Here is a 15,418-nt window from a genome sequence, read left to right as displayed (position 1 = left end):
GCCACATTAAAGATTACTCTATGGTAGTACATTTTGGGAAATCATATTTAGTCCTGAGGTCTCAAGCTGCATTCTTTGCTCTAAACAAATATTCCTGGGTCCAGTAATAGATTTCCTAGCCAACCTTTCATATGAATTGAGCTGGAAGACGTTGGCAGTGTGAAAACCAAAACTACTTGCTTTAGATCAAATTGTTTGTCAGTCTAGCCCCCCTCTCTGGCTGTATCTCTGTTTTTTCAGATCAACTATTAATCTTTTCTTTAAAACAAGATATGAGAATTAAAATATGGAGCTCTATCCTGGAAATCAATTTATATGCTTCTTATTGTGCACAAGGCTTGAGGAAAAGAACCATTCTACTTCACCGTGTTAGAGACACCCTTGACTGCCAGGTGGAGTCCCCAGTTACACAGAGACTGTTAGATGTGACATCAACTATGTAGTTTTTGCTGTTGTAGTTTGGTTTAGAGGGGGAGGATTTTGTCTTTACACCATTTTTGTAGATCTTGAATTCTTAATATAAAGATAGATGAAAAGTAAAAAAAAAAAGACTAAAACAATTACTGATCTTAACATATTTTCTTCTTCAGTTGTATATTGTTTAATTGGCTGATGTCTCCACTCTAATTTTTAATTACACAATTGTAATTTATTTAATGAAACATTCATACTTCTTAGTACAGATACCACCACAACACTTCCCAAATATTCTTTCAGTGATCAATGTAAATGATATTCAATGATAGATAGATAGATAGATAGATAGATAGATAGATAGATAGATAGATAGATAGATAGATACACACACACACACATACATACAAGATTGGATTCATATATTAATTAACATTTATCCATGTTTACTAAGTAAACCAAGTTTCCCCCACATAGAAAGCAAATCATTTTACAGTAGAATGCAATGTGTGAAATGAATAATTATTAGTAGGTTTATCTCATACAGAGCATTTCCGCCTTCCCTCCCCCATTTTTTTGGACTATTGGTTTGGAATTTGTAGGTTTCATTAGTTTACAGTTCATTCGTGGAGTCAGTGTTGAGGAACATTAACTCCAGATGTTATTCAAATGGAAAGTTTGGGGGGGGGGTTGGGGTGTCACACGTCTCCCATTCTGAATTTTGCTCAAAACATTAAATTTATTTAATGCTTGCTATACTTTCAGATATGAAGAACTTGTCGGATGGCATAATAAAATATATCATGGAAATGCGTGATAATTTTAAGCATATTCAGAATGTTTCTAATCTTCAAACAACATGCCAGCATTGAGATACATCAAGTAACAATGTTTTACTAATAATTCTACCACCAGAGGGCACACTTTATGTAAGTCTCTAAGTCTGCAATGCTTTGAACATAACTTCGGTAGCTATCTTTGAAAGAGTTGAACAGTCTCAGCATTCTGCAGTAACAGAAAAGCAACATTTCATCTTCAAAGCTGTAGCTTTATGACTACAACATTGTAACATTTGTGATTCTCCATCTACCCTGTGATATAATAATCTTTGTAACAATTATTACACCTGTCAATATCTGGAACAAAGGGTTAGAAAAAAAAGTCATTTCCTTTCCAATAGCAGGCCACCCGTGGAATTAAGACCAAAACTTTCTGATTCTGGATTATTGGATTTATGTGAACAACAAACCATAATTGTCGACTTGGCTCAGTTAACATAGTGCTGCCTTTTCCCTTTTAGCTATATCCACATAACCTGTTTCCCTTTTTTCAAAACAACATATGGTAACTGGTATTTCCAGTCCCTTTATCGCCTGTTACTCTAATTAAAAGTCACAGCCATGACACTCTTGCTGTAGGCCATTATTTTGAGCAACACACTTTCTGTTGGAGGTAATAAAGCACACATTCACCATGTATTAAATTGTGAAGTTTTGACTTGCAGTATATTTTTCAGGGTGGGATAACATATTATTGTAGTAAGCAAGCAAAGAATAATACAGAAGTGTCTCAAGTTACTTTATTTTGGTAGATATGCCAGAAATTTTCAACCATCACGAAGTGGGTTCCAATGTGGATCACAATTCAGTTTTATATCATATAAGGGTGGTGAAATGCCAGTAGTTTTAAAAAACCCAGGGTTGAAGGTTCATCTGCAAGGTTGCTATGCTGTTGGATATCTGTTAGATAAAGTCACTGTACACTATAAGACACATTTCCCCCCTCCCCACCCCCAAAAAAGTCGGTGGAAACGTCTGTGTGTCTTATAGAGCAAATATTGCGGCAGGGGGTTGGTGCTGCCTGTCACTGCCAGGGGAATGTTGGAGCCTTTGCTGATGAGCAGCTGATTGGTGGTTAGATCGGTTGCCTGGAATACCGCCATTCAGCTGTTCTAGGCAGGGATTGCTGCCACCTGTGCCAGCCACTGCCAAATGGTGATGGCCATAAGTGGCAGCAATCCTTGCCACCTAGAACAGCTGATTGACGATATTCCGAGTGGCCGATCCAATCACCAATCAGCTGCTTAGCAGCGAAGACTTCAGTATTCCCCAGCAGCAGCTCAGCTCACTTGACCAGTGGTGGGCGCAATGGAGTGGAGCCCTGATGAGCCACGGGCTAGGGTTGCAATAACGTGGTGAAGCTGACCAGACTATTAGCTTTTTGCTGCAAGGACGCTAGCCAGATGAATACCGGATGGATGCTGGGAGGCAAAGGCCTTTTTGTTTCTTCGTTTCCTTCTCTAAAGCTAATATGTGTCTTATGGTCTGGTGCGTCTTATAGTGTTGAAAAATAGGGTACCTTTATTCCAAGTTGGACTTTGCCTGTGAAGCAGATTCTATGTGGATGATTGAAGCTCAAATGGCTTGGTTACCTGGGAGGAGTTTGAACTTATTAGGCATGGTAAGTGGATAAAGTCTCTTAAGTGACCGGTCAATGTTACAATGACTCCCTGGGGATATTTATGACCCAATTCCAATGATATTTCTCTCTGTCTCTGTCTCTCTCTCATGCACATACAGCATTCATGTGGCCGTATTTTGAGCACTCAGCAACTGGCTTGCATTTATGGCCGTTTATAGTCTCCCAGAGTAACATAATTGTTTTATGGCGTTTCTGCCAAAACCTGGCATTTCCTTCTGGTTTTTTTTTTGGGGGGGGGGGGGTAATTGGCTCATAGCAAACAATGAACTTGCTTAATGACTGACATAAAATAGGTCAGTTACATGGCTAACCCATTTTACAACTGTCATGACTTAGGACTGTAATAGACAAGCTGTATTACAGTCATAAGTCAAGGAATACCTGTAGAGGTTTTGGACCACAGCACTTGGTCAACAAATCAAATCAAACCTTTATTAAGGTCAAAGGCTAGCATGAGGGGAATGGAATACATTAAAATATTTAAAAATGCAATACAATTATAAACAGCTAAAATATAAAAACAAGTCCTAAATGGAGAGGTAGAAGCAAATAGATGGACATAGGGGAGCACAGGAAACAAAATATAAGGCACTAGAACAAAAAGCTAGATAATAAAACTGGTTTGTGGCATGGGTTATCTGGTTAATTTTAAGAGTGGCTGTGCAGAACTTGGCAACGTGACAGGCATGGTATCCAAGAGCTGCAGGGAGGTGTAAAATTGGTTTTTTTGTCTCCTCGTTTTTTATGTAGTAATGATGAATATGCATGTTCTGTAGTTTATGCATATCCAGAGTCACAGGCCTTGTCTCTCTGGGTAGGGATGATCTTGTATTGGCCTTCAAGGACAAATAAGGTGTGGGTGTGCCAGAGTAAAGGCCCTCTGAGGGTTAGATACTTTAAGATGAGTTAAGTATGCCTTAGGAGAGTAATTACTAATAATAGTAATTGGGACCAGTAATTCCATCATTACGCAACGGAGTCATAAAGTACAATGTCATTTGACTACACTGATGGTTGTATGCAACCATTACAATAGTAGTTAAGCAGTTCCAGTTTTTAGATTCAATGTCATGTAATCACCATTTGCAATCTGCCCGCTTTCCCGTTGACTGTCCAGTCAGCAGTGAAGGTTGCAAATGGCAATCATGACTCCAGGACTCTGATGGCCACAACTTTAAGGACTAGCTGCAAGTCTCATTCAGTGCCTTCATAACTTCAAATGTTAACTGAATGGATAGTAACTGAAGACTACATACACCAGCTCAACCAGATGTATATTTAGATCCATATCTTTTGAAATGATGTGATTGGATTTTAACTGGTGAATTCTTTGAGTGAAGGTGTGATGTCATTGTTTCTTTAAAAGGGGAGGTTTGTAGAGAATATTAACATGGAAGCAAATTATCTGGACCTCTTAGGATTCAGATCTGGGCATGAAACCGAGACCAGGTTTTGAACTCGCCCACACCCACAGTTGCTAGGTGAGAATAGAAATTTATTCAAGATTGAGTAGATGAAGAGCAGACAAGGAAAGAAAAGGAGTGTAAATCAAACAGGCTCTGGGAAAGAAAGCTTGTCTATGCACTTTTGCTTTCAATAGGAATATACAGAGGTCAAAATCCAGTCCAGAGTTCAGATACCCAAGTCAGATTTGTCACCTAGCTCCAAAGTCAAGTTTCAGGATTTTATATGACCCGAATTCACAGGAATGACACAACAGGAGATCAGATAATTGTTTCCCACAGAAGAATATGGTTCACAACTACCACTAGCTATGTTTAATTAAGATAGTAATACCTTTTTTTGTTGTTGCAAGGAACCTTATTGAGTGATTTTGCTCTGCTCTCCAGGTAGTCTCTTTGAACTTCCAAAGTCTGAGAGCTTAAGAAGCAGAATTTCATCTAGCTGTTCTGATAGTGCCTGGTTTGATCAGTCATAGGTGATTCCTGACTTGGTGCCTCCTGAGGCTGATATTCCACTGATTCAGTTAGAGGAGCTTTTTCAGAGTAGAGTCTTGAGTTCTGCTGTCAGACAGTAAAACTACATTGTGCTTGTAGATGATCTGGGAAACCTCCAACCAGAGAGCGGGGAAGCCTAGAGCACGGAATTAACCTCAAGTCTTTGAGCAGCTGCAAGAGGTTCAGAACTGACTCCCCCTTGAGCTCCATAGAATCTTACCTGTTACTTGGCTAAGGCTGGCAGTCTGGAGGGATTCCTCTATAATAGACAGGATATAATAAAGCAGTGAACCTTACACACAGGTCTGGTTGTGCCTGACATTTTGGCAGGAGCAGAATTCGAATGGTGTACTGTACACATCCTTTTAAAATCTGAGTGGCTTTCCATACAATTAATCCTGGTAGTCTTATGAACCAACTTGGTTGGTTGGAAGTAAACAGCACTGGGTTATGTTGGTTCTCTCCTTCCTATGGGGCAGATTCTAGATGGTACCTCACCACTCTCTACTAACATTTACATGAAACTGCTGGTGAAGCTATCTGAAAGCATGGGATGAAATATCAATATTCCAATACCTGGCTTTATCTCTACTACTGACCAACCAAGGGATCCTGCGTATGTTTTCTCAGCATTGAAGATAGGGGGGAGGGGGTGGATGAAGAAGAGCTTACCCCTACCTATCAGACCTTCAAGGTAGATCAGAGTAGGAATCTAATGTCATATAGGTACTCCTATTGTAAAACTCTAGTAATGATTTCTAGGTTCAAGCGAAGGTGCTGCTTGCAGGAGACAAGACCCTCAAATAAATAAATAAATGCCAACTGGTGGGACCTAGAAAGAATATCTTTCAATTGTTGTGCCTGCTGTTTGGAACATTATAAATTATTCTTACTCTTGTTGGTAAAGCTTTGAAGAGGTAGCTATGAATCTGGGCTTGTGGTGTTTATTATGTTGGATATTAACCATTGTTAGCCTCCAGGATTCATCATGCTGAGATGGGTGACTATATAATTTAAAATAAAATATGATGACAAAAGTGAGTTTTGATGTTATGATTTTGCCTTTTAATACAAAATAAAATGTAGATTCCACAGTAAAAATAATATGCCCTTGCTGGATAGATAGATGCAGAGTATGGTTTTGCATTAGCCACCTTAGAATAAGCAGTCCTCCTGCTTTCAATGTTCCAATTCTAGGTTTTTTTGACAGCATTTTACTACTATTAAATTACAATGGTATCCCTTTCCAGTTGATTCAAGGATACTGCTATATGTTTTCTGATATTCCATTTTACCAAATGCAGCAGCAGTCTTCTCTCTCACTCAGCAAGTATGTGAAGTATATGACTGCTCACCAAGAGTTTGTTTTATCTTAAACTTTCAACTGCAATTTTTAAAATAAATGTCAATATTATGATACAATTTAAAAAAATAGTATAAGATAATAAATAAATAAAAAAACTAGGCAGGCTTAATTTTCTGTTCATGCTACAAGTATAGTAAATAACACATAAATATGTTGCTTAATCAGGAGAATACATTATGCAAGAGTAACAGAGGTGGTATTCTGCTGGTTCACACCAGTTCGGGTGAACCGGTAGTGGTGGCGGCGCAAGGCTCTGCCCACCCACCCAGACATCATCATGGACCTTATGCGCATGGGCTCCCGCTACCGAACCCGTAATGAAGAAAATAGGATACCATTACTGGAGAGGAACATTTATTTGCGGTTATCAGGCTCCAAAACAAGAAAGCCTGGAGAAACATCAATACAAACTTCTAAGATGTCTTTCGATTTCAGATACAGTTTCTGAAACAGGCTTTTCCAAGCTAACAGTGATAAAATTTTCTGGCGCACATGGAGGTTCAAGAGTATCAAACTGAGATTGGAGTAGACTTGGTGGCATGAAATGTCCCCTTCTTTTTTCTAGGCGGCTGGCAATGAGCTCTATTGGCCCTGCCAGGTGGACAAAAAGGATCTTTCTTGGAGCAGACTCTTTTTCTTCTTGTTGATTGTTCAAACTCTGACATCCAGCCTCTCCGTTCTCCAAAATGCACCGATACACTTTTTTGAGAGCTGAACAAGCTAAAATGACACTTTGTCCAGATGCATCTTCTCTGTAAAAATTAGAATTTGACAATATCTATGCATTAGTGGAGTGTGTGTGTGTTTTAACTTAATTAGAACTGGAATTAGGCATTCAGACAATTAAGATATACTAAGATAATGAAATATTTTAAATTCTCCCATGCAAAAATTCTGTGTGTAGAAAACTGCCAGAACAAAGGCATTCTGACTGATGTCCCAATTCACCAGTTTATGTAATTATTTAGTTTGCAACTAAATAATTTGCAACAAACCACATAATTCCCCCACTTTTTCAACTGCTACCTTTTTGGAACCCTCTGTTATAGTCCATCCCTTACTAACCATGTTCAACAAATCCTTATCCAACACTGAAATCCCAAAGCTAACAGTATACTGATTGTTAACAGGTTAGATCTACTAAAAATCAATATACAGCAAATCTTAATATTATAGAAGTTTGCTTCCTACAGTCACAGAGAAACAATGCTACTCAAAGGATTTAGGACATCTCTTTATCTATGGGATACCTTACTCTACTCCAAGCCATGTCTCAAAAATTATTCATATTTAATACCTAGCATTTATACTTAGATTTAGGGGGTTGGGAGTTTTGAAGTTCACCAAACTCGGGACACTAAAGCTAGATGAACTGCATGCTCAGCAACAGAATGTGTTCAGGACCAGTTTCATGTTACAATGGGAACATTCTTTTACCTCATTAATATATCATGTAGGTGGCAAAGCCATGGTATCCTATCCTAAAAAAAAAACAAGACAGACCAGTTAAGCAAATAATGCATATTCACCTGAAATAATCTGAATCATTTGCAAAAGCAATTAGCATTAGCAATTCGTAATATTTCCTGTCAGAAATCTTAAAAGTGTATCAAAGCCTCATTATACTAGTGAAGATTATTTATCGGCTTCAACATATAGCTCTTTCTTTATGGCAGCAATTTCTGCCTCCTCTGTCATAAATGAGGCAAGTTAGTCAAAACGATTAATACATTTCTTGGTATAATCCAATTAAACTATCTTATTCAAAGTTCATAGTTGCTTATGAAAGCATCACATTTTCACTTAAATGGCACTAGGCAATTTTTTTATAACTGACAACTCTGAGTGGACAACTCCAGTGTTGAAAGGTGAATGGAATATGTGTTCATTCATTAAAAAAGAAAGTAATCGCCTTTTCAAGAAATCATATACTGTCAGCACTGGAACAGAAAACAGATCACATATAAAATTCATAGCTCTTGATCTTTTGCGGGGAGCGGGGGAGACATCAGTTCAGCTGTATAAATGACATATAATACCAAGCACATTTTGTACAAGCCATTGAAATGCAATCACCAACATTCTTTCGTAGTTTAGTTTTCCCCAACAATTTCAATTCCAATTTCTATTCATTAGTTCAGCATGTATCAGGATAAATATTGAAATTGTTAAATAAATATAAATATAAAGAATATAAATCTTGGTGCACTTCTATCCCAATCTGAACCATTTATATACAGTAATTGCTCCATATTCCATCTCACTCTTCTTTCTTAGTTCTCATACAGTTTATTTAATAAGCAGATGATGTGGCCTGATATATCCATGTTTTCAAGGGCAATTGGCAATTTGCTCTGGTCTATCACATAAAAAACCTTAGAATAAGAAATAAAGTAAAAATAGCTGTATCTTTAGAACTCCTTCATTATCCACTCAGTGTTAGCAATGTGACTTCAGGTGCCCCTGCCTCTTCCGAAATCAAATTCTGTACCTTGCAGTTCTCATTCCATATATTGTTGAAATCTAGTTACAAAGTCTTGATTATTGACTTACTTGCATGTGAGACAGGTATAAATGTTTAATAATTGAAACATTCTCAAATAATGCCTCTTGATATTGAAAGACAAATCTTTTCTACTCCCTGGCCCATAGCATTAAGAGTTCAAACTGCTGGTTTTTTGTTAATTCTTACAACTTTTAGAAATATTTTCTGAGTCCATTTAAGGTCATACTCCAGAATGTCTTGTTGAATAATTAAACCTATGTACTTAATGTATGATCAATATTGGGTTTATTTAAAATTCAGTTTACTGAGGGAGCAAAGGAATGACTAGCCAGCTATCAGTTTGGGAGAATCTGGATGAAAAGACTCCTTACAAGGTCAGCTGAATTACAATCAGATCATCTAGGACTATTTTATACAATGCTCTTCAAGACGAAAAAGACTGACTCCCATGGAAACAGTGACATCAAATGACATAGTTTTGAAGCAGAGTATTTAATTCACTCATCTGGTATCTTCAGATCATCCAGTTTTTGTGTAATGAAGTGTCTCCAGCTCCATCACTAATAATTTTGTTTATTAGATGAAAGTGACCTCAAGACTATGTACAATACCTGGTCAGTTAGAGGTATTCCTTCAGCCATTTTCTTTCTGTTCTCCTCTGGATGATAGTCATCACCCTCATAGAATTTCCAGCCTAGCTACATAACAATGGGTTATTTAGTTTTAATAAAAAAAATTATTTTAGAGCAAAGGCAATTGTTGTAGCAATTGTATATCATATGATTCACATTAATAATACAAGATTTCTCTCAAAATTAAAGGTCTGCAAATTAAGGAAATAAATATATCTAATAGACCGTATCCTCACTCTGTGTGTGTGTGTGTGTGTCTGTGTGTGTGTAGGTATGTATATATATTATACACATACACAATATCACACACCAAATTATATATATATATATATATATAAATATATATTTATTAGTGTCACAACCCCTGGTAAGCCCCAATCATGGGAGGAAGCTAACTGCTTCCAACATCTGTCAATCGGCTCGTCACAAGAGTCCATCACGACAGAAACCCAATATTTTTACTGTTGCCTTTTGTTATATTTGTGTTTTTTATTTCTCCCTTTATTTATTTATCAGCACAAATAAAAAACATATATATATTTGCATATATATATATATGCAATTTATATACATAAACTGTATTTTATGACAATATGTTTTATTGTCTCAGGTACTTCCTGCCTTCCCTAACCTTGTGCCTTCCAGCTACATTGGGAATAACTTCTTAATTCCCCAATCAACATTATTGTCTGGTATTTGGGAAGTATAAGAATTAAGACCAACTTGCTTCATGGGCATCTATCGGAGGGGGGCAAAATATGGTATGTGTGATGACATAATCATGTAAATGTTGTAACTTGTGTCAAATATCCTGATACACATACAAAGTACAGTAGTTTATACAATCACATTCATAATGTCAGTTGGTTACCGCGATGATTGTTGTGGCTGCTGGGTCTTAGAAGCCATGGAAAATCAACCTAGGCCACAACTCTATTGTATGCAATGCCAAGAGAAATATAATTTGTGGGTCGCGTCACTATTTTTGCCTCTGCATGTCAAGGCAAACCAACAGCATGGATGCAAAATCAAGGCTACTTTTGAATGTATAAACAGTGTGAATGATCAAGGAACTAGCTTTCCAATACTCTTAAGAATTTCATATTTATATGTTATGATTGCACTGAGCTATTACAGTTGTTATCTACCTTCAAAGATACGTGTAAGAAATGGTGAATAAACAATCAACAATTATACAAATATTAACTACCTTATCTGCCAGAAGTGTGCCCACTGTGGATCTGTAAAATAAAGCATGTATAAAAATTACATACAAAGAAGAAAACATTAAGTCCAGATAAACACATCATGATAAGGTTGTTTGGTTTGATTTAGCATCATGCATGAATCTGGTCATTTAAAACACATGTCTTAATCAGAGGTTTTCTTTCCATCTGTTGCCCCCAAACATTCTCAAGTGGTCAGGGATGATGTTTTAGAATCATTTATTGGTTGAACAGCCCACTTGTAAAAAATACCTAGTTTCCAATATATACTATTAGTTTCTTCAAATTATATGGATAGGAAATGAGAAGGCAATTGTTCACTATTTCAAATATTTCCAAGAACAAAAAACAGATGGGCAGTCATATTGAATGTTTTGCTGATTCTCTCTTCCCTACAATTTTTATGCTCCCTGAAAGATCCTCTAGAAAAATAGGGGAATTAGTACTGAGAATTATAGAATTAAGACTTTTCTATCCCAAGCAATAAAGTTCTAATGTACTTTAGAATTTAACATGAATTCTGTCTTATTTATTTTACAGGCCTGCTGTGAAGTTAACGCCACAGAGGATAGCATATATGATGATGGGACATAAATAAACAATTTAAATTGCAATTACGGACATAATTCTCTGTTAAAAGTTGATAACCACCAACACATGTACCTACACAGCTGACACTTTAATCTTAACATATTTAGGGATTATTTTTGATGGTGAATTTGACAAACAAATGAAAAACTAACACAGATATTGTGAATTATATATAGTTAAATTTGTAATCACTTTTGATATACTGGCTGCTGCCCAAAAATCAGATGGAAAAAGCCATGATTGCATCTTTGGATCATCTGACCCAGCCACCATGAAACAGCATGCTTGGAACATAAATTTCACACTTCCATGGTTATGATGGAAAGTGAATAATTTTAATAAATAAATAACCAAGAACATAAAGTGTAATAGCTGTAGATGACTATAACAATTTTAAGCAACTTCATCGAAGAAGCAACTCACAACTCCTTGCAAGTTTATTCTTTCAATGCTCTGTTCTATTCTTTGGTAACTATTTGGCCATCTCTACTCTACTCTGGTACCAGATTAATTTTGACATGTTTGTGTGGGTAGTGAACACACCCATAGTAATTCCTTTATGCAATACAAAATTACATTTTTACATCAGAAGATTTTCCAACAATGCTATTAGGGAAATATAACTCTAAACATTGTAAACAAGGTTTATATAAATGTGAAGTATCTCCAATCAACATAGTGTAAAATAAATTATTTCTATATATTTAATAGATTTTTTCAGCCTATTTGTAAACATATCTTGTATTTATAACCTCGCTTGGCTAAATGCTAAAATAAATAATATGCCATATATTTTTTCTATTTTAGTAAATTGTAGGAATTCTCAGTATGAACATGTCTCAGTTACAAATAACTAATAACCAACTGATCAAGGATCTGAGTACAAGTTCTATTTGTATAATAACTGAGACTACATGATTTCATCTGACTCAAAATTGCTCTTATTCAGTCTGCTGCTGCTTCTCTTCAGGAAAAATCATTTGAGCCACACAAGTATCAGAAGACTTTGTTCAGTGAAATATTTTAGGGCCAGATATGAAGACCAAGGCCAAACATACTCTCTGCATCTGCTAGACCTGCTGTGAATGTCCTAGTCACAATACTGGATGCTTGTTCTTCATAAGGTTAACTGCATAATTATGGCAAGGCTTTAAACAAAGAAATGAATGTCACTCTTTTTCTCACAAGTGCTTGGGCGTAAGTACTAAAGAAAACACAAGTAGAGAATGGTGCCATATATATTTCTGGAATCTGGATTCCAATAATATACTTGCAAAGAAATATGCAAATGTATTTTTTGTACTCTATATTTGTAACATTTCTATCCTGCTTTTTATTGATAATTTTATTGATAAATAATTCAGTGGCAAACTAATCTGTTAAGTAATTCAGATTCAAAGACAAAAAACTGCTTCATAATGTGCACGGATGTAAACCAAATGCATATTTTCCTGGGTTTGAGTCGGAAAGACACTTTTGGTTTAAGGAGATGCTAATGTTCATTCCATAACGTTGGATCTTATGGCCTCTGAATCTTCACAGTCCTATTAATTCATACACATCTCATGGCCATGGGGGAATATGATTTGGAGTGGTCCAATGATTAAAGTTAACCATGCCACATAAACAGAGAAAGGTTTGAATAGACAAGTCCACAAGCACCTAGGTCTACCTCCCAAACATCGGAGCACATCCTAAAGTGGCCCCAATCAATCAGTAAGGCACTATTTCCCAGATCCCTACATTATAAGCATTATAAGGCATTGTTTTCCTGCACAACACTGGTAATCCTCTACTTACAACTACAATTGAGCCCCAGATTTATGTTGCTAAGTGAGAAATTCGTTAAGTGAACTTTGCCCCATTTTACGATTTTTCTTGTCGTATTGGTTAAGTGAATCACTGCAATTGTTAAATAAGTAACACGGTTGTTAAGTGAATCCAGTCGTCCCCCCCCAAATTTGCTTGTCAGAAGGTTGCAAAAAGGGATTGTGTAACTCCAGGACACTGCAACCATTGTAACTGAGACAGTTGTCAAGCATCCAAATGTAAATCATGTAACCACAGGGATGCTGCAAAGGTCGTAAGTGTGAAAAAGGGTCACAAGTCACTTTTTTCAGTGCCGTTGTATCTTTGAACAGTCACTAAGCCAGTGATGGGCAACCTTTTTGGCGTGGTGTGTCAAAAATCGGCAAAAAATCGAGCATAACTCGCGTTGTGTGTCACTTCGACAAAAACATAATTTTGCACAATTTATAGTTGCTGCTAATGGCGCTCACAGTTCCCGTTGGCACTCCGCTGTTCCCTGTGGTGCGGTCGTAACCGACAGTCCCAGGTGTAGACTCTCTGTGCCGGCCTGACTGGAGAGAGGCGCGCACTGTTCCCGCGCGCCTCTCCTGCGGGTCCTCCCTCGCCGCGCTGATGACGTGTGTGCGCACGGCACGCACGCCTTACCAGCAGCCCCTGCGCTCAGAAAGGGGCGGCGGCGATACAGTAAGTGAGTGTGGGCGGGGGAGACCACACGTCCCCCCCCCGTTCCTCCAGCACAGATTCTTTCATCCTCGGCGGCCGTGCAGGAGCCGAGGATGAATCGCATGAAATCCTGTGCGTGTCACCCCAAATGGCTACGCGTGTCAGCACTGACACGCGTGTCATAGGTTCGCCATCACTGCACTAAGCAAACTGTTGTAAGTCGACGACTACCTGTAATCATCTTTGAATACATTCAGTTGTTCATTCTGAATGACTGTCAGGTGTACTCCTTTAGTTAGTTTCCAGAGAACCAAGTCTTTGCATTTAGATGGAAGCTTCACAGAAATAAAACTTGAAATGAGAAGGCATTTCCTGACTATTAATAGAATGAGCTGGAAGGGGACTTTGGAGGTCTTCTAGTCCAGCCCCCTGCTCAAGCAGGGTAAGTTATACCATTTCAGATAAGTGACTGTCTAGAGACTCTTCTTAAAAAAAAACCATGATGGAGCACCCATGAGATTTCTGGAGGCAAGCTGTTCCACTGGTTAATTATCCTGTTGGGAAGTTTCTCCTATCTCCTTAATTCCAGGTTGCTAATTCCCAGCCTCATTTAAGTTAAGACCGGATACATAAGGGTAAACTGACCTACTTTTTGAATTTTACTAGGACTAAGACATCAGAAATGACTTGGAAGTGTCCCTAGCCGAAATGCGGTGCGTCTTTTGCTTGTTCGTCTGTGCATATACGTGTGTGTATCTTATCCTCATTTTTACCAAAGGCTCACTACAGCCCTCTTCTGCCTTCCCACCTTTGCTGCCCGGGGATAGATGGGGAAGTTCGATTCCCCGCCCAACAAAAGCCTCCCACGCTGCTTTTCCCACGCTGCTTTTCTCACGCAGGTCAGCGACGACCACCCTCCCTGCACCCCCTCCGCCCCCAGCTCCTTCGCCAGGGAGATGGGGCAAGCCAGATAAGCCTCTGCCCCGGCTCCCCTCAACGGGCGCCGGCAAGGCTCCCCGCGGGCGCAGCGACAGAAAGTAAACTTCCCTCCCTTGTCGGCAACAAGGCAGCGCGGCCTTTTTTGTATTTCCGGTCGCGCATTCCTCTTCTCCTCCCCCTCCCATCCCAGAAGTTGCGCTTACTTCCCGGAGCCGCTCACTCCCATGACCACTCCTAAGACCATCGCGGGGTGCTCGGACAGCAAGCAGGTAGCTGGTGACTTCGGCTCGTCTTCCTCGACGCCGTCCTTCCGCCCTGCCTCTTCCCTTCCCTTCTCCGCCTCTTGCACTGAGGTGCCAGTGTTGGGTGTTTAAACCCGAATCTGCCTTTTTCCCCACTCCTATCCGGGTTTCTTTATTTATTATTTTTAAATGTAATGGAATATTAAGTTTTTTAAAAAAATATATACATTAATTATGTACTGTGTATTAAATTAGGTCCAACTCTTTGCAACCCCGTATAGCACTCCGGGCACCTTTGTCCTCCCCTTGTCTCCCAGGATTTGCCCAAATCCATGATCCTTGTATAGATGACACTTGACTACAGGTGGACCTCAACTTACTACCGCAATTGAGCCCCAAATTTATGTTGCTAAGTGAGAAATTGGTTGTGAGTTTTGCCCCATTTTGTGCCTTTTGTTGACACAATTGCTTAAGTAAATTGCTGCAGTTGTTAAATGAGTAATAGGGTTGTTAAGTGAATCTGGCGCGCCCATTGACTTTGTTTGTCAGGTCGCAAAAGGGGATCATGTGACACCAGGACACTGCATGTCA

The 15,418-nt window shown here is 38.5% G+C and overlaps 2 protein-coding genes across 3 annotated transcripts in view; one reads left to right on the top strand and one right to left on the bottom strand.

The window, feature by feature from the left end:
- The window catches only part of UBQLN1 (ubiquilin 1), a 30,798-nt gene extending 28,980 nt beyond the window's left edge, over positions 1-1,818 (top strand). The window contains exon 12 of the mRNA XM_032212864.1: positions 1,180-1,818. The gene's annotated coding sequence lies outside the window, so the exon portion shown is untranslated. The remainder of the gene's footprint in view (positions 1-1,179) is intronic.
- An 824-nt stretch (positions 1,819-2,642) lies between these two features.
- Positions 2,643-14,985, bottom strand: IDNK (IDNK gluconokinase). Of its 2 annotated transcripts, none has more exons than XM_032212865.1 (5): positions 14,789-14,985; positions 10,568-10,598; positions 9,337-9,423; positions 7,657-7,700; positions 2,643-6,971 (listed from the first exon to the last, which is right to left on the bottom strand). In XM_032212865.1, exons 1-5 carry the CDS (start codon positions 14,827-14,829, stop codon positions 6,620-6,622), a joined length of 555 nt encoding a protein of 184 aa, XP_032068756.1. In that variant the 5' UTR covers positions 14,830-14,985; the 3' UTR covers positions 2,643-6,619. The 2 variants fall into 2 exon arrangements, with proteins under 2 accessions (XP_032068756.1, XP_032068757.1); XM_032212866.1 differs by having other exon boundaries at positions 9,337-9,419; positions 14,789-14,839.
- Between the last annotated feature and the right edge of the window lie 433 nt (positions 14,986-15,418).

The sequence above is a fragment of the Thamnophis elegans genome, chromosome 3, assembly GCF_009769535.1.
Source record: "Thamnophis elegans isolate rThaEle1 chromosome 3, rThaEle1.pri, whole genome shotgun sequence".
NCBI lineage: Eukaryota > Metazoa > Chordata > Lepidosauria > Squamata > Colubridae > Thamnophis > Thamnophis elegans.
The sequence above is the reverse complement of the archived record's forward strand: the minus strand, read 5'-3'. Positions and strand labels throughout refer to the sequence as shown.